Source organism: Balaenoptera ricei, chromosome 3 (genome assembly GCF_028023285.1).
Source record: "Balaenoptera ricei isolate mBalRic1 chromosome 3, mBalRic1.hap2, whole genome shotgun sequence".
NCBI classification, from domain to species: domain Eukaryota; kingdom Metazoa; phylum Chordata; class Mammalia; order Artiodactyla; family Balaenopteridae; genus Balaenoptera; species Balaenoptera ricei.
Genome location: NC_082641.1, coordinates 179,042,982 through 179,061,437, shown reverse-complemented (window position 1 = coordinate 179,061,437; position 18,456 = coordinate 179,042,982). Strand labels below are relative to the sequence as shown.

Below are 18,456 nucleotides of genomic sequence, written 5' to 3'. Positions count from 1 at the left end.
TATAAGTACCGTGACCAGGACGGCACCTTGAACTTGAGAGAGCGAGAGGCCCAAGAGAGACTGCGTTGGGAGAAAGGGACTGGGGGCCACGGAACCACAGGAAAAAAGAAGAGAGAGGCAGCAGCTCACCACTGTCCCAGGGCCTTGGCCACTTTCGGTCCTAACAGCCAACTCTCCCTTGGGTAAATGAAACTTGAAGCATGCCCTAATCTCTCCTAGGCTAGAGTTGGCAAGCATTTTCCTGCAAGGGGCCAGAGACAGTAAGTATTTTTGGCTTTGCGGACCACATGACCTCTGTTGCAATTATGCTCGAAAGCAGCCATAGACGGTCGGTAAACCAGTGGGCATGGCTGTGCACCGGCAAAACTAGATTGCTAAAAACAGACAGCCGTCGCTTGCTGACCCTTCTAGGCCATTCCCCTCTCTGCCTCTGCTTGCCAAACCGCCATCTGGTTTCCACATGGGCCTCTAGGAGGAGAGACGGCATGGACTGTGGGAAAGGGAGAGCCATCTGGCGTCCATCTCAGTCACTCTCACGGTCCTCGGCGTGGGGTCAGCCTCAGGCAGGGGATGACCTTCACTCATTCGTTCACTCCATCACTCGCTTCCAGTACTGACTGAGGGCTGACTGGGGGCAGGCTGAGGATACACAGAGAAAGCGCTGGCCTCAAACGTCCAGTGCTGAGGTTAAAAACCTGCCCTGGATCAACAATAACGTGTCAGGCTACTTACAAAGGGACATGCTTGGCACTGTTCCTTCCTGCCTTGGAAGACCTTTAGGCGAAATTCATTTGCTCAACAGATATTTGCTGTCCCCCTACCAGGAGCCAGGCCCTGGCCCAGCTGCTGAGGCCACAGGTGTACACGAGGCCTCATCCGTGCCCCAAAGGCCGGCAGGGAACACAAACACATAAATAATTGCCAATGACGTAGAAAGTGCTGCTCGCAAGGCACATACCAGGAGGCAGACGTGATTAGCCATTAACGTGCTTAGCCGCCAGGGATCTCGGGCAGGGAGAGCAAACCCCAACTGTCAGCCCACGACGCACACGGTTATGCCACCGTGGCACCTTTCCTTGAGCCTCAGGTTCCTTCTTAACGCGTTGCTAGCCGGCAAGCATCTACTGGAGTTACTTTCAACTCCCACTGGGGGGAAGTCAAATTGTTCACTAGCCAGGCCCAGCCCAGCCCAGGTGGTGGGGAAGTGACTCAGGGGGCGGGCCCCGCTGACGAGGGCTGGAAACAATCTCAGGGCCTCAGACCCACAGGCCAGGCCCGAACCATGGTGCTGCTGTAACACAGATGGGGCAGGACTGCCCTCTGCTCTGGTCACATACACATCTGAGCCCCGTGGGGGACGCCTGCCCCAGACTTTCACTGTAAACACATGTCACCCACGGGTGGCATCACAACATGGGCAGCACTGCGTCATTCGTGGGACAGTTTGCCCAGGGCCAGGCCCTCTATTGGGACCGTCTAACTAACTGGAGCGGCCAACATCTGGAGACTAGAGGACTTAGTAACAGCTGTCCCAGAAATGCTGCCCGGCTCGAGGGCAGCCTGGGGGGTCCGAGGGGAGCCCGGGGGCTTACCCAGGTAGTAGAGGCGGTGGGAGTGGGGGCCCGACTCGTCCGTCTTCTGCACAAACTGGAAGTCGTGTGGAGCTTTGTTGACGATGAGGCCCGAGTTCTTGCGGCTGCCGTGGATGATGCCCCGGAGCCCGTCCCACGAGTGCTTCTGCACCTGGAAGCGGGAGGCTGGGTCCTCCATCTCCACGGCGTCGCCCCGGTCGGATGTCGGCGCCCCGGTGGCCATCCTCTCCGCCCCCTCGGAATTCAGCGAGAAGCTACGAGGAGGGAGGGACAGGCGGGAAGACAATGAGAAGGGGGGGGGTGGTACCCAGGTTCCACTTACGAGCTGCCTCCCATCAGACTCTCCGACTCCCCTGGCAGGGCCCCAGCCCCGTGCAACCTTCCCCGCCCCCCTAAGTATTTCTCAAATCGTTCATCTTCTCTCCATCCACGAATCCTGAGATCCAGGCCACCATCACCTCTCAGATGAATGACTGCAACCGTCTCTCAGCTTGACTGCACACGCACTGCAAATCTGATCCCCTAACTTAAAACCCTTCCTTGGTTTTCCACACCCTCCAGGGTTAAAAACCAGCGCTCACCACGGCCTTCGATGGTTTCTGCCCTCTGACCTCTGCCAGGCCCTCACACCTCACCCCGCTTCATCACTAGGCCTCGGGCAAACTGGCCTTCTCTCAGCTCCCCAAACAGGCCAGACTGCTTCCTGCCCCGGGGCCTTTGCATGTGCTATCCTTTCTGCCTGGAACACTTTTTTCCCTCTTTCCACTGGACTAACGTCTCATCAGATCTCAGCTTAAGTACCTGTCGGGTCCTCAGATGAACACCTGCACCGAAACCTGTCTCTCCGTTCACCTTCCACCTGCCACCTGGTCGCCCTGCCCTCCGAGCATTCGTCACAGTGGCTGTTCACAGGTCCCCTTCCTGTCTCCCCCACGTCTGTCCCGTTCACAGCAGCATCCCAGCACCTCACACGGCCCCGGCACACAGGAGGCATTCCTTGGAGAGCCACAGAATCATGGTCTCCCCTACAGCCCGCTGGGAGACACGCTCGCTCCCGCACCAAGAACTGAGCGTAAGCAATGGGTCTGCAAACCTCCTCACTGGTGCCGTCAGCTTGCTGGCCAGCGGGGGAACCTCTCGCGCCTCACCAGAGGTGCTCAGAGGCCCAGGCAGATATTCGCTGGACATCGGGGGAGCTCCACATGAGAGGATGGATGTGCAACCCTCCCCCAGAGGCCATCCCACTCTCTCCTCCCCCTCCAGGGGCAGCGGCTGCTGTGCAAGGGCTCCCCCCACCCCCACCCCCACCCCCGCTGCTCAGCACACTTCTTGACTGAACAGGACTGGCCAGACAAATATTTGTTTTAGGGAAATCTAAACATGGCCACGGTGACCCGGTTCTGGAAGAGCCAGGGTCGTCTAGCGAGGCCAGCCAATGTGAGCGGGCCAGGCTCGATTTCCTGCGAGGGCACCGAATGGCTGAAGGCCTCGCCAGACGCTGGGATTCCTTATCCTCTGGGATTAGCGGCTTTGCGGGCACAAGTCGGTGTTCCCTTGTAGGAGGGGATGGCTTTAGAGAAGTCATGGACAGAGCTGGTGCTCCCCCTTCCAGTGGGAGCCTTAAGACTCCCAGAAGGCTTTGCCCCTTGCCAATACGAGACCCTGCAGTGACCACCACAGGACAAAGGACCCCTGCCCGCTCTGAGAGGCAAGGGGAGAAAGAGACACGAGGCGGTTCCCCTGGCTCCTGAGCACCCACTGCGGGCTGATTATCAGAGTGCCCTTTCCAACCGCGCCCCCTGTTCAGTCCTCCCTGACCCAGCCGGGCTCGGGGAAGAGCGGTGGCGGGGCAACGAGCTGGCGTGTCCTGTCCCCCAGACACTTCAGCTCCTCCCATGGCGGCTTTGGAGACACGGACCACAGGCCGTCAGAGCCTTCGGGGCCCTCGGGTCAAATAAAGCAAACTCTGGAAGGACGGAAGCCTTGCCAAGGGGCACGCATGGCCCGTCCCGGCCTGCCCAGAGCTGCGGTTCACCTCGAGGGCGGCAGGGGCCACGGGCGGTGCTGGGCAGGGGCCGGGCCAGGACCGGCTGAGCGCTGCGGAGCCCACACGGCCCCAAGCGCTGCTGGCACCAAGCCCAGAAAACCAAGGCAGGGGATGTCCTCTCACCCGCCAAGCCCCCCCACCGACTCGGCTGCCACAATTCAAGCCCCGCTCACGGCACAAGAACAGACCGTGGCCTCCAGGGCTCCCACGGGGAACCCCAGAAGCGGAGAGGCTGGCGGAAGCACTCCCGGAATCTCATGGCTTCCTTCCGCAGCAAAAAACGATAAAAATGATCTTGCCTCCGATCCGCGCAGAGAGCCCAGGAAGCAAAAACACGATCCAGGAGATGAGAAACGAGATGAAACATCGGGAGAAAGTTCTAGGAATCTTCTAGATGTGGCCAGGCAGCCTGAGCTCCCAGGCTAAGGCTTGCTGCTACACCCCGGCCCTCCGCTCGCCCCTCTCCTCCCCAGACGCAGAGGGAGCCTCGGAGGGGGAACAGGTGAATGCAATGCAGCCCATAGGAAGCAAGCCTGTGCCGGCCCCATCTCATTCAGTGCCAGCTGGGGCTCGGCTTCTTGACTCAAGAGTTTACACAGCTGGGGAAATGAAAGTGGATTCTAAGCCACTTAGGCCAGGTCCACCTACGCTCTCCTTCTGCCAATCGGCAGAACGCCTCACAGCCCGCGACACCGCCAGCGCACGGCTCGGGACCCGCTGGTGCGGTCACAGTCGAGGCCCGATGGCATTTTGTGATCTGTTTGAGCCAGTGCTTCACGGGCTGGGACCACCCGCCCACAGGGGCACCTGGTGGAGACCCAGGCGGGGCCGGTGATGAGGAAAGCAGATTCTCATAAGGCACAAGGGGAGGGGAGGGGAGGGGCGGGGCCCGCCACACTCCGGAAATGCCTCAGAGTGGCCCTCAGGGAACTCGCGCATGCCTGCGGGTGCTGCGGGTTCCCTGGAAGCAGCAGGCCATCCTCTGCCCTATGAAGGCCATGCCCTGGCACTGCCCGGGCCTTCAGCTTCTTCAAGTCAGTGTGCAGCCCAGCCCGTGCCCACGTGGTACCTAGCGCACATGAGAGACGAGACTCGGGGTCCCATCACTAACCGACACCGGAATGCACGCACACCACCCGCTTTCAGAGCCCACATCCGGGAAACGAGTGACCGCGCTTAACGTCAGCCCTGTCTTCCAGAACCGTCTCCCGTCCCCTTCCTGCCTCCCCGAGCCTTGCGCTCCCTAAAAGCAGATGAGCCTGAGGATCAGAAAACTGATAGTGAGAGAGGTCGGCTAGGTTGCGGAATTCCTGTGGTCCCTTCCTCCCGTGCCGGGCCCCACACGTGGAACTTACAAGCGCCTGGGCCTTGTGTGGATGATTACGTTTAATCCTCGCTGCAACCCCGGTTAGTGAGTTCTGGGCTCGTCCTCATTTGGACTGGAAAGTAGGCTCAGAGGTCATGTGGCTCGCCCAAAGAAACCCACGAGGAAGGGCAGGAGCCCAAGTCTGTTGGACCCCAAACCCACATCCTGACCGTCTGGCCAGCGGTTCTCACCTGGGGCTGATCCCGTCCCCAGGGGACACGGGGTGATGTCTGGGGACATCTGTGGCTGTTGTGACAGGTGGGTGACGCTCCACACCCTACAATGCCAGCGCGGGCACTGAATGACCCAGCCCCAGTGTCAAAAATGCCAAGGCTGAACAACCCCTCCCTAGCCCACACTGCCGCCCACGCAGAACAGCCAGACGCGCACCCCGGGGAAATGCAGAAACGTCGGGGTGGCCAAGGTGCCTTCCCAGACCTAAGACTCCGCTGGAAATTCGGGAACCTCTACCACGTCCCCACCGACCACGGCTCCCATGGCACGCCCCTTACCTTCTCCAACGTCCTGTGTTTGTGTTGTCCAGCCGCACCTTCTTAACCTTCCGCATTAACCACTCGGCTGACCTCAGGGTGGGTGAGCCTGTGAGGGGGCAGACCGAGGGGCTGCAACTCTGGCAGTGTGGGGTTGTGGGCCCCCCTCCCCGCCCCCATTCCTCGAGGCCGCCCTCCTGTCTGCGGGGAACACCCAATGCCAAGGGCCTCCTCATGAGGCAGATGGTGCAGGCCCTGTCCTGAAATTCGAAATTCAAACACCTGTCCGGGAGTTTGCCAGAAACCGGGTGGTTCTCCTAAGATGAGAGTCCCTGAGAAGATGAGAGTTTCAAACGATTCGGGGGCCGCCACCCACGGCACTTGCTGGAAATCAAATAAACCCAAATTCTCCACTGTGGTTGCTCCCTGATGACCTTCCTGACCCCACCTCCTTGACCATGATCTCCAGACACGCTGGCCTTAATCTCCCCTAAACACGCTCAGTCCTACCTCAGGGCCTTTGCACTTACCAGTCCCTCTGCCTACAACACCCTTGCCCTGCTTTTTGTATGACGTGCTCCCTCTTATCCTTTGGGTCCCAGTATCACCTCTTCAGGGGTCTTTCCTGGCACGAAGTCCAAAGGTGCTACCTTGTTATCCCCATCTCAACACCTGGGCCTTTCTGTAAGCACTCATTCTAAAATGGTAGTTCTCGTTGGGGGTGATTTTCCCCCTCTCCCCGCCCCCCTGCCCAGGGGACCCTTGGTGATGTCTGTAGACACTTTTGGCTGTTACCCCTGATTGGGGGAGTGGTGCCACGGCATCCAGTGGGTGGGGCGAGGGACGCCGCTCATCACCCTACCGTGGCCGTGACGGCCCACCCCAGAGAATGATCTGGTCCCAGCGTCCACAGTGCCCAAGGGGAGAAGCTCTGTATTCATTGTTTGGGGGAAAGAAATGGAGTTAGATCCTTAGGCTCACACTAGACACCAAAATAAATCCCCAATGGTTCAGACGGTATAAATCAGGGTGGCCCCCGGCGTCTGTGAGTCACCTCCTGTCCCTCACTCTTGGTTTGTGTGTTTAAATGGGTGCAGCATCCTAGGACCTCTGAGGGTCAGATGGTCATGGAGCGCAGAGTCTCTTGGGGGGTCAGTGAATCCCCTAAGCCAGGGGGTCTTGAGGAGGGCTGGTGTTCCCAGGAGACGTTTTTGGTTGTCACGACTGGGAGGCATGCTGCTGGCATCCGGCTGGTGGAGACCAGGGATGCTGTTAAGTCCCCCACAATTAGCAGGATGCCCTTCCCCCGCCAGAAAGAATAATCTGGCCCCAGATATCGCTAGTGCTGAGGCTGAGAAGCCCTCTCTGGGTGGGTGAGCACCCCGCACCAGGACGTCAGTCCCATGGAGGCAGGCCCCCATCTGTCCTGTTCCTGCTGTGGCCCCGGCACACAGGAAGCACTCAGTACAGCAAACATCTCAGGTTGAATGAACGAGTGTCCCTGTCCTCACTTGAACGCTGAACAAAGTCAAAGGGACCCCTGGTTTGGTGGGCATCCCACCCCCTTCTTGACGAGACAGGTGCCCTGATGGTTAAAGGAAAAGAAAGCAGCGCCTGGTCCCAGGACAGAGATCCCATGGAAGAAGTGAAGCAAAATGTCACCATAAAGAAGCACTGATTTCACCTCAGTCCAGTGGTGAAAACTGTGGGCTCTGGTGTCAGAGAGGTTTAGGTTCAAATCCTGACTCTGCCACTACTGGGTTATGTGACCTTGGAGAAGCCGCCTAACCTCTCTGTGCTTCAATTTCCCCAGCTACAAATGGGACTGAAGGGCTTCCCTGGTGGCGCAATGGTTAAGAATCTACCTGTCAACGCAGGGAACATGGGTTCAAGTCCTGGTCCGGGAAGATCCCACATGCCGCAGAGCAACTAAGCCCGTGCGCCACAACTACTGAACCTGCGCTCTGGAGCCCGTGAGCCACAACTGCTGAGCCCGCGTGCCTAGAGCCCGTGCTCCGCAACAAGAGAAACCACTGCAACGAGAAGCAGTCCCTGCTTGCCGCAACTAGAGAAAGCCTGCGTGCAGCAACAAAGACCCAACTCAGCCAAAAATAAACAAATAAATAAATAAATTTAAAAAAAAAAAAAAAGTGGGACTGCAGTGCCTACGCCTAGGACTACTGAGAGGATTAAATGAGATTGCACTGGTAAAGTAGCTGACATAGCAGAAACTACGGGCCAGCTAGTACTGTCATCTAACCAAGTTACTTAAAATTACACCACGGGGAGAACTGGACTCAAGTTCCTTTCAGAGCCAGAATCCACACCATTTACAGACTGAGCGCCAGGCACCGTATAAGGTGTGTGTGTGGCGGGGGGGGGGGGGGGGGGGGGAGATGCAGCCACACATCCACCAAATCCAGCTGGAATCAGTGCTCCCTCCTTTTTCTCCCCCAGTCCTTCCAGGGCGTCTGTCCATGGACATCTAGCATACGATGCTGGATAGAAAGAAAAGTCTCCAGCAAGAGCACACGAAGCTGCAGCCCCTGGCCTGGGGCCTGGCTAACTGTCCCCAAGACCAGTGACCCCAGGGCTGCAGAAAACCACTTCCTGCCAAATTCTGTATCCAGGAGCAGGCAAATGAATCCCACCAGCACACACCCAGCCTTCCCGGCCACCCCAGCCCAGCACCACTGACCTTCTAAAGGGTCCAGAGAGCCTCCATTCCAGCCGCGGACGTGGAACACAGACCTTGACAGAGTAAATGTCTTATTAACGCGGCGATTTAATGGAAGGACCGGCTAACTACTCATTTTCCTGCCACTCGGGGAGTCCCTGATGGTCGGGCCTGATTTTCTGTACCCAGTAGTTCCTAAGGATGCCTCACAGCCCTGAAGCGCTGTCTGAACCACACCAGGGAGGAAAGTCCTGCCACGGGGCCCAACTCGCCCAGGATCCAGCAAGGGACGACAGGGATTGGTGGCCACAGGGCACCCCTCCTGGGCTTTAGTCCCAGCTCCTGGAAAGGTTTGTTCTTGCCGCTGAGGCAAGTGACTTCCTCGCGGTGGGGGGGAGGGGGACAGGGATGGGCTCAAAGGGAACGGGCCACTTCTGAAGGCTCAGCTGCCCCATGGATGGGGAAGTTGTCAAGGCTGGTCGGAGCCTCTGTGCGAAGAAGGTGGGTGGCTGGACTGGCCTGGGAGCGAAGCTGAGGGAAGGGGCTGGACCTGTGGGGATGCGGGTGGCGGGGAAGCCGAGCGCTGGGGAGGGGTGAAGGGGTGGGAGCAGGTCAAGGAAGTGGGCTCTGGTCTCATATAGATAGCGTGTTTACATGGGGAGGAGGAGAAGGTAGGGACCTCCAGAACCGACAAGGAAGGGAAGGCGTTACTGGGTGCGGCCACCCCCGGAAGGGGTCAGAGCCAGGTGGTCTGGGCAGCAACGGGATGGGAGAGGAGGTCGGGACAGACCGGGCGTTGGAGAGGCTGAGAGGTGGCCCTGCCGGCGGAGGGGACGGGCGGGGAAGGAGTGAGGAGAGGCCGGGGCGGAGGGGAAACGGAGGCGGGGACTGGAGGAACCGCGAGTCTGGGCAATGGCGGGGCCGGGGTGCGCGGAGGCCGGGACGGAGGGCACCGGGGAGGCCGGTCAGTGGAGGATCCAGAGTCGGGACTGAGGTGGGGCCGGTCAATGGCGGGTTCAGGGTCGCGGCCGAGGCCGGACGGGGCGCGCGGGCACTGCTCACCGGGGATCGGGGCCAGCGCGGGGCGAGGGCCGGGCTGGGCAGGGCGTCCCGGGGCCAGCGGCGCCTCAAGCTCGCGACTCCATGCCCGGGACTGCGGCCCAGGAAGTGGCGGGCGCAGGGAACAGCGGCAGCAGCGGACACGGGATACCCGGCAGCTCAGGCCCCTTTGACCCGGAAGTCGAGCGGCCCAGGCGGCGGCCTGGGATTGGCCACCTCCCGGCCGGCACCAAGGAGTCCGGGGCGCTGGGGGGGCGGGACGCGCCAGCACGGCCCCCGCGGCAAGTGGGGTGAAACGTCCCAAACGTGGCGTCTTCCTGTGCGAGCAGGGACGTTGGGAGAGACACCCCCGGTAACTTGGTATCGCCCGGCCTAACCGATAATACTTCTACTAAAGGCTCTGAGAGAAAACTTGCATTGCCTGGGCGTTGGTGGTATAGTGGTTAGCATAGCTGCCTTCCAAGCAGTTGACCCGGGTTCGATTCCCGGCCAACGCAATTACCTTTTACGGCTTTCTCTTAGTTTTACCGTCCACCTAAAACTTTCTCGTCAAACATCGACCTAGAATTTGTATTATTTCGCAATAACATTTTAAATTCCATAATATCTAAAAAAGACCAGAGAAATAAGAAAAAAGAAAAAGGCACCGACGCTGAATTTCTATTGAAATTACTTTGAAGCAAGTTTTAAAATTCTACAGTAAAGATTTAGAAATGTTTCCGCTGGGGATCGAACCGGGGCCCTTTCACTTGTGAGGAGAACGTGATAACCGCAGCACTAGGGAAACAGGTGAGGGTCGCCCTTCTTAAGCTTATCATAAACAATGTTACGGAGATTGTTACATTGTAGCTCCTGAAATGAACATTCTTTCTTTCCTTCCTTCACGGTGGTTTCCGCTCTTCCTGAATATCCATCACTCTGCTTGATGCAATGGAAGCTGGAAGGAGGAAAGTACAGAATAAAAAAAATCCAATAACCCCCTTCGCAACACGCACAAACACACTATTAAAACAATCCAAGAGAGAAACTGCTCTCAAACCCACCCTGAAGCCCAACAATGTTTCATTACTTCGTCTCATAGATAGATTTTAAACTCTTGCCTGTCTACAAATGTTGACGTTGTTGCTTCAGCCCAAACCACTTTCTGCAAGAACTTTCTGTAAGACCTCTGAAGGACGTCAGGTGCAGCAAATTGCGAAGGGAAAAAAAAAACAAACAAAACAAAACCAAAACAAGCCGGACATGGAAAGAAGATAATTTAAATGACTTCTCATCTTATAACCCAGAGTTAACTCATTTTGGACCAATCTTTTTTCTTTTTTCTTTTTTTCTTTCTTTTTTTTTTTTTAAGAGAGATAGTAGAAGGAAGGGAGGTAATGGTAAGGAGTTAGGATCAGATTGCTGTAAAATCTGTTTTGTTTGTTTTTTCCCCTTGCAGGGCCAGGATTAGAAGGTGAGTGAGGCAATGACCTCAAGTGCAAAAATTAAGGTGGCTCTAAAAAACTCAATAATCAATATAAATAATATTTTAATGCATTATTCTAAAATATCAAATTAATGGCAAAAAGCAACCCCATGCTGAACAAAATATCAAAATCTTAAAGCAAGACAGGTTCTGACAGTGTCTTACCAAGCCATATTGGAGTCTGAGGCAAGAGCAAAAACGTGTGCCCCTCTACGTCTGGTTTGTTTTATTTTTTGTTTTTTTAATTTATTTACTTGGCTGCATCCGGTCTGAGTTGCGTTGCACTGGGCTTAGTTGCCCTGCAGCAACTAAGATCTGCTTTTTAATAGAGACCATGATTTAGGCGTAATTTCCCAAAGGAGAAAATGTCTGTGACACTTTTCTGGAGAAGTTCTGATACAATAGTGAAACTTTTCTACAGTTAGATGTGAAATAACAATGGTAAACATTTTAAAGGAAACCTTAAAAGTCCACGACTATTTAAAGAAAGTAGGATCTTTTTGTAGGGAGGTGTCTGACCACAGAGCAGGAATCATTGCGGAAGGACAGACGCACAGACACAGGACAGGCCCCGCCCCACAGAAGGCAGCATCTTAATTCCCTAACCAGGTATCGAACCCGTGTTCCTTCTATTGGCAGGCGGATTCTTAACCATTGCATCACCAGGGAAGGCCGGAAGGTGGAGTCTTAACCACTGGGCCACAAGGGAAGTCCCATATGTCTGTTTTTACGCATTTTTAATGGTCATTTTCCCCCAGGACATCGTTGAAAATATTGAAACTTTAAAATAGGTATATTAGAATTCACAACATTAAGAACTTACAATTTTACTTTTCTTTTTTTTAATAATTTTACTTTTCTGTGTTTAATGGAAGCAAACATATCGATAACATTCTCAACATATGTTTTTGGGGGGAGGAATTAACTACTAAAAATCACATAAAACATACCAAGAAGCACACAGTTTCCCTTTTGCATCAGATCCCAATATGGCTCAGCAGGGCGCTGTGACACAGTAATATATCTTGAGGATCTTCTGTTTTAGTTTTCTACTGCTGCTGCGACAAATTACCATAAACACTGGCTGAAAACAACACAAATTTATCATCTGACAGTTCTGGAAGTCAGAAGTCCAAAAAGTGGTCCAAAGGGGCTAAAATCAAGGTGTCCACAGGGCTGCATTCCTTCCGGAGGCGCTGTTCCTTGAGAATCCAGGAGAATCCATTCCTTGCCTTTTCCAGCTTCTAGAGGCTGCCCACACTTCTGGGTTCATGGTCCCACATCACTCCAACTTCTGGTTCTGTTGTCACATTTCCTTCTTTGATTTTGACTTTCTTGCCTCCTTCTTACAAAGACCCCTTTGTTACATCAGACCCACCCAGATAATGCAAAATAATCTCCCCATCTCAAGATCTTTAACTTAATCCCACCTGCAAAGTCCCTTGTGCTATGGAAGGGAGCATCTTCACAGGTTCTGGGGAGTAGGATGTGGACATTGTGGGGGGCATTATTCTAGCGGCCACACCTTCCCCCATCATTAAACATTCTTCTGTGACATCCTTTTTGACGGCTGCATAGTATTCCATCTATTCATTCATTCATTCATTCAACAAGTATTTACTGACACGTATTATGTGAACTGGGGAAAGTGGAGTGGGTAAGGCAGAAGTCAAGCTGACCCGGAGCTGGTGATGAGTGGGCTGATCTGATGGATTTTTTTTTTTTTTGGCTGCACCGCGGGGCATGCGGGATCTAGTTCCCTGACCAGGGATCAAACCCAGTCCCCTGCAGTGGAACTGCGGAGTCCTAACCACTGGACTGCCAGGGAGTTCCTTTTTTTTTTTTTCCTGAGGGATATCTGGAACCTAATGTTGACCAGACTTACCAATTCACCCCTACTAAGAGGGCTGTAATCAAGAAAAACAATAACAGGGAATTCCATGGCGGTCCACTGATTAGGACTCCGAGCTTTCACTGCGAGGGCGTGGGTTCAATTCCCTGGCCAGAAATACATATGTACATACAGGAAAAAGAAAACCAATAACAAGTGTTGCTGAGGATGTGGAGAAACTGGACCCCTTGGACTTTGCTTGGTGGGAGTGAAAAATGGGGCAGCTGCTGTGGGAAATGTTCTGGCAGTTCCTCAAAAGGTTAAACAATTATCATCTGAGCCAGCAATCCCACTCCTAGGTATCTACCCAAGAGAAGTGAAAACACATCCATGTAAAAACCTGTACACACATGTTCATAGCAGCATGATTCACAATAGCCAAAATGTGGAAACAACCCAAGGGTCCATCAATGGATGAATGGATACCCAAAATGTGGTCCATCACAAAATGGAATATTATTCAGCCATAAAAAGGGGAAATGTATTGGTGACTTCATGTTAAGTTCAGCATCTGATCCAACTGCCCCCTCCTCCTGGGAAATCCTCAGGGACCCTCCTCTCCTCAATGGCCCCATTGGTTTCCTTCTCTCTCCCTTGTTGGCCCAGGGCTGGGTCCTCAGGTCTTTCCCCTCCCCACTGGCAGCCTTCTCCTCCTCCACTCCTAGGACGTTAACCCCATCTATACCCCGATGACACCGAGGCCTCCCCTGAGCTCCAGACTCGGGATCCGACTGCCCCTGGATGTCTGCCCTTGGAGGGCTCATGGGGGACTCACACTTACCGTGGCCCTAACTGAGCTCCTATCTTCCCCAACCTGCTTGCTAAGGACTTAATGTTTGTCTCCCCCTAAAGTTCATATGTTAAACCTGACCCCCTATGTGATGTCTGAGGAGGTGGGGCCTTTGGGAGGTGATTTGCTCATGAGGGTGGAGTTCTCATGAATGGGATTAGTGCCCTTATAAAAGAGACCCCAGGGAGCTCCCTCACCCCTTCCTCCAATGAGGACACAGCAAGAAGACATCATGTGTGAACCAGGAAGAAAACCCTCACCAGACACTGAATCTGCCGTCACCTTGATCCTGGACTTCCAGCAATCCAGAATTGTGAGAAATAAATGTCTCCCGTGTATAAGCCACCCAGCCTATGGTGGTTTGTAACAGTAGCCCAGACGAACTATGAAACTGCTTCTCCCTCCATCTCCTGCCCCAGTGGAGGACAGCTCCTTCCTTCCAGGCACTCAGCCAGAACCTGCTCTCCCACCCCCACCCAAACCCTTAGCAAATCGAACTGGTGCTGCTTTCAAAATATACCCAGAATCTGATCACTTCTTCCCTCTTTGATGGACATCTCCCTGGTCCTCCCCATCATGGCCCACCTGGACAAGTGTAGTCACCTCTTGTTTCCCACCCACAGCCTGTTGTTTCCCACAGCAGCCACTGCACCTGTGAGCACCGGACTCAGGTTCTCTCCCCTCCTCTGCCCACAGCCCTCCAGGGCTCCCACCTCCTTCGAGGTAAAAGCCCAAATCCTCCCCGAAGCCCACAAGGCTCTGCACGACCTGCCCTCCCCTCCTCCCTCTCTCCCCCTCACTCACTCTGCTCCAGACACACAGGCCTCCTGGCTGTTCCTCCAACACACCAGGCATGGTCTTGCTCCAGGGCCTTTGCACATGCTGTGCCTGCTGGCTTCTCCCAGTTATTTCCAGGGCTCACTCCCTCTCCTCCAAGTCTTGGTTTGAATGTTACCTCCTCAGAGGTGACTTCCCTGAGCCCCGCTAACTTTAATCTTCTCCCCCAACCTTGGCACCCATAAATTCAGTGCCTATCAGTTCATTGTTCTTTCAATGACTTATCAGTCTCTGAAACAATCCCATTTGTAGATTTGTTTACTTGTTTCTCCTTTGCCTACCCCACTGGGCTGTGAGCTCCACCAGCTCAGGGTTTTTGTTGTTTGTTTGAATCTATTTTGTTCTCTATGTGTCACTACGGGCTCAGTAAACATTTATTGAAATTATGAACAAATGAACAGCTGGCCAGTGGAGAGAAAATGCCTGGGAGTGGGGATGGAGTAATGCAGGTGGGCTTCCTGGTGGAGGGGGAGAACCTCCGAAAACATGTTCTCTCCCCCATGAGCCCCATCGAGGCCTGAGAGCTCACTTACCTGCAAAACAAAACAAAACAAAAACTTCCTTTAAAATTATCTCTTGTGTCCTTCCAACCCACTCAAGGCAGCCAGTGCACTGTGTGATGCCCAGAAAGTTGCTCCCCTTCTCTGAGCCTGTGTTTGCCTGTGTGAGGTCAGGTACATCTTCCTGGGGAGACTACAAACTCAGGTTCCTTGGATAAAAAAAGAAGATAATTCTGTCATTCCACTAGGTGGCAGCAGGAGCTCAGACCCCGGGCATCACACAGTATCTCCGCCACCCACCCAACATTATCCCCTGACTGCCATCCACCCCATCTTCCCTTCCAGCGCCACTCTGAGCCCCAGACCTCAGCATCTCAGAGTCAGACACCCCTAATATTACACCCCCCCGCCCCCCAGTATTTGCAGAAGTGTCCTTGTCCCGAAGCAGGTGGCCTCAGCAGGCAGGGTTGCTGGCCTGTCCTACCAAAGTGTCTAGCTTTCCAGGAGCCTTCAGGAAGGTTGGGGGGAAGAAAAGGAAGAGGAAAGAAAGAAGGGAAGGGGGTAAGGGTTTAATGTTTCCAGTCTGGGAAACATTGCTTGCAAATGCTGGCTGCAACAGATCCCTTTGTATGTCTGGGAATAGCATGCATAGAATAATGGAAATGTGAGAAAATGTCACATTTTAAACTCATTTAGTCCTCCCAACAACCCCGTGATACTGGCGCTATCATCAGCAGCAGCCCCCTTTTAATGGGTGAAGAGACCCAGGCATGGAGAAGTTAGTAACACGCTCAAGGAGACACAGAAGGGTTAAATAACTTGCCCAAGGTCACACAGCTTATAAGTAGCAGACTAGAGATTCGAAGCCAGATGGTCTTGCTCCAAAGTCCATGGCACAAGACTAGATTGTGTACTACATAGTTGAAGTTCAAGGTAATCAAGATAACTAAAAATAAAATAAAAGTCATTGCATCAGAACCAGCCATTGGAACATTCAGCCTGGGCCGTACCAGGGTCATTCATGAGTATATTAAGACAGTGTAGCCCAAGAGCTTTCTGGGCAAAAGAACAGAAACAGCCCAATTGTCCACTCACAGCCATAAAATGAATTAAGAGGCCCTTTGTGTTCTGAGCTGGGACAGTTTGGGGAGGTGTATGTCCTACACCACCATTTATCAGAATAATCACGATCCAGAAAGGATACAAATGTATATGAACACAGTCGGGTGTATCCACGGAATATCCCTGGAAGGAATCCATGAAATGGGCAGCAGGGGTGGCTGGCCATGACCTTTGGGTGAGGCTCCTGGAGGCTGGGGGCTGGGAGGTTGGGCAAGACTGACTTTCTACTCCTCAACTTGTATACAAATTGAGATTCCGTAGTGGAAACCATTCCAAACATACAGAAAAGCTTGTGGGACAGTAGAATCACGGCTCTAATGCAAAAACCTATTCTCTTCAACAGCTCATTTAAAGAATGGCACCACCCCACCCCGCCCCGGGGAATTCCCAGGCGGTCGTCCAGTGCTTGGGACTCTGTGCTTTCACTGCCCAGGGCGTGAGTCGGCTCTCTGGTCAGGAACTAGGATCCCGCAAGCCGCGCAGCGCGGCCAAATAAATAAATTAAATTAAATAAAGAATGGTACCCCGCCCCCCCCCTCCCCCCGCGTCCCCGATTTCAGTGGAGTTAGGGAAGGAGCAGAGGGGATGTGCTGATGTAGAAAGACAACCCCCCCTCCCCCAGCAACCTCGAGACATTTACAATTAAAAAGAGCAAACAACAGATGGGTCTCCCCTTTGCATGGGCAGACGCGTGAAAATAGACGTGCTTTGGAAATTGCTAGAATCGAATAGGAGACACCGAGGAAAGTAATTTCTGGCAGTAACTAAACTAGACGGCCTTCTATATAGATAAAATTCAAGGTCATCAAGATAACGAAACACAAAATAAAAGGCCATCGAATCTTTTTCACAAGGTGGGAGAGAGCCTCGTTTTTCATGCCACACCCTTATGCACTGTTGAATTTTGATGAGCCACGTGTCATAATTAAAACCCATTAAAATGGTAAGAATATAGGATATTTGCTCTGAGTCGTTTTTTTTTTTTTTTTTTGGCTTGTGGCCAAAAAAAAGTTTATTTTTTCAAGTTTATTTATTTATTTATTTATTTTTGGCTGTGTCGGGTCTTCGTTTCTGTGCGAGGGCTTTCTCTAGTTGCGGCAAGCGGGGGCAACTCTTCATCGCGGTGCGCAGGCCTCTCACTATCGCGGCCTCTCTTGTTGCGGAGCACAGACTCCAGACGCGCAGGCTCAGTAGTTGTGGCTCACCGGCCCAGTTGCTCCGTGGCATGTGGGATCCTCCCAGACCAGGGCTTGAACCCGTGTCCCCTGCATTGGCAGGCAGATTCTCAACCACTGCGCCACCAGGGAAGCCCTGCTGTGAGTCTTTTGAAATCAATAAATAAGTCATTTCTGATACAGTTGATGTCCTCTGTGAGCTGGGATCACCTTTTTAATTAAATATTAATTAAGAAAATCATGATAGTTAACTCCTAGCTAATGAACTGGTTAACTAGTAGTTAAATAATGATAGTTAAGGTGCCAGGTCCTGAACTAGTTGTTTTAATCACTTCCTTATCAGAACCCACATTTATGGGGGTCGGGACTCTCATTATGCCCATTTTACAGGTGGGGAAACTGAGTCTTGGCAACTTAAGTTACACAAAAAGCAGTGTATGGGGGGAGGGGAGGAAGGGAGGGAGGGAGAAGGGGAGAGAGAGAGAGAGAGAGAGAGAGATTAATTTCATAAACAACCTCGCTCACTCCTTTTTTGCTGTTGAGAAATACTTTTAAACTATTTGTTCCCTGGGTGTTGGAACCACAATGATCATGTTTGAATGAATCAACTCTTTGACTGATTACCTGGGGAGGTTTGCAGTAGCTGGGAACTCCACTGCTCACCTTATCTTTGCAATTTTCATCGATTTATGAAATGATGCCTTTTCCTCCGCAGCCCATGTGGAGTCCCCCCGCCAACACACAATCCCTGGTGTTTAGGGGTCCCTAAATTCTATCTCACACACCACCATCACCACAACCATAACTGCAGATAACATTAATCAAAGACCTCGTGGGTGCCCTTCTAACATATTTCATCCTCCAGCGACGCTGTGAAGTGTGATCATTAATACCATTTTATACATAGGGAAACTGAGGCTGAAAGAGATGAAGTCACCTGTCAGCCAGCCGGGGAGTGGCGATTCTAACCCTGGCATTCTGACTCCGGAACGCAAGTCTCGAAACCTGTCCGCAGCTAGCCCAGTACCTATAAATATAGAAAGGGCCCTCCTAATCAAGAGATGATGACAAAGTCGGCTTGTTATTTTTTTTTATGGGGCTGCCGGAATGGTAGATAAGAGAAGAAGCAGCCCTGGGCTGTTGACAGAAGCTACAGAGCAGGGAGTCTGGGCGCGGGGGTGGGGGGAATGCGTGGATGAGACTTGCCTCCCTACTTCCTTCCCCTCATCTCTGCCTCTCACCTCCCTGCATCTCCAGGGCACTTTGCCGTTGAGGGTTATTCTTAGCTCCGCACAATCAAACCGTCACTGTCTGAAGGCTAAATGTGGGGGGAGATGGGATGTGGCGGGGGGGGGGGGACGGTGATGGAGGGACGTGAGAAAGCTTTTCTCATCCCCCATATCTGTCTCCCCCACCCCGACACACACACACACACACACACACA

The 18,456-nt window shown here is 53.3% G+C and overlaps 1 protein-coding gene and 1 non-coding gene across 5 annotated transcripts in view; one reads left to right on the top strand and one right to left on the bottom strand.

The window, feature by feature from the left end:
• The window catches only part of DPP9 (dipeptidyl peptidase 9), a 40,895-nt gene extending 31,475 nt beyond the window's left edge, over positions 1–9,420 (bottom strand). For 2 of the 4 annotated variants that reach the window (XM_059918702.1, XM_059918703.1), the window contains exons 1-4: positions 9,236–9,419; positions 8,195–8,247; positions 5,518–5,605; positions 1,593–1,846 (exon numbers count right to left, since the gene is read on the bottom strand). In XM_059918702.1, coding sequence (XP_059774685.1) covers positions 1,593–1,846; positions 5,518–5,573 — 310 coding nt within the window. In that variant the 5' untranslated portion in view covers positions 5,574–5,605; positions 8,195–8,247; positions 9,236–9,419. Of the gene's footprint in view, positions 1–1,592; positions 1,847–5,517; positions 5,606–8,194; positions 8,265–9,235 lie in introns of those variants that run through there. The other 2 variants (XM_059918704.1, XM_059918705.1) reach the window with 2 other exon arrangements.
• A 237-nt stretch (positions 9,421–9,657) lies between these two features.
• TRNAG-UCC (transfer RNA glycine (anticodon UCC)) lies at positions 9,658–9,729 on the top strand. The gene has a single exon. It is a non-coding gene; the product is annotated as a tRNA-Gly (tRNA).
• Positions 9,730–18,456: the final 8,727 nt, after the last annotated feature.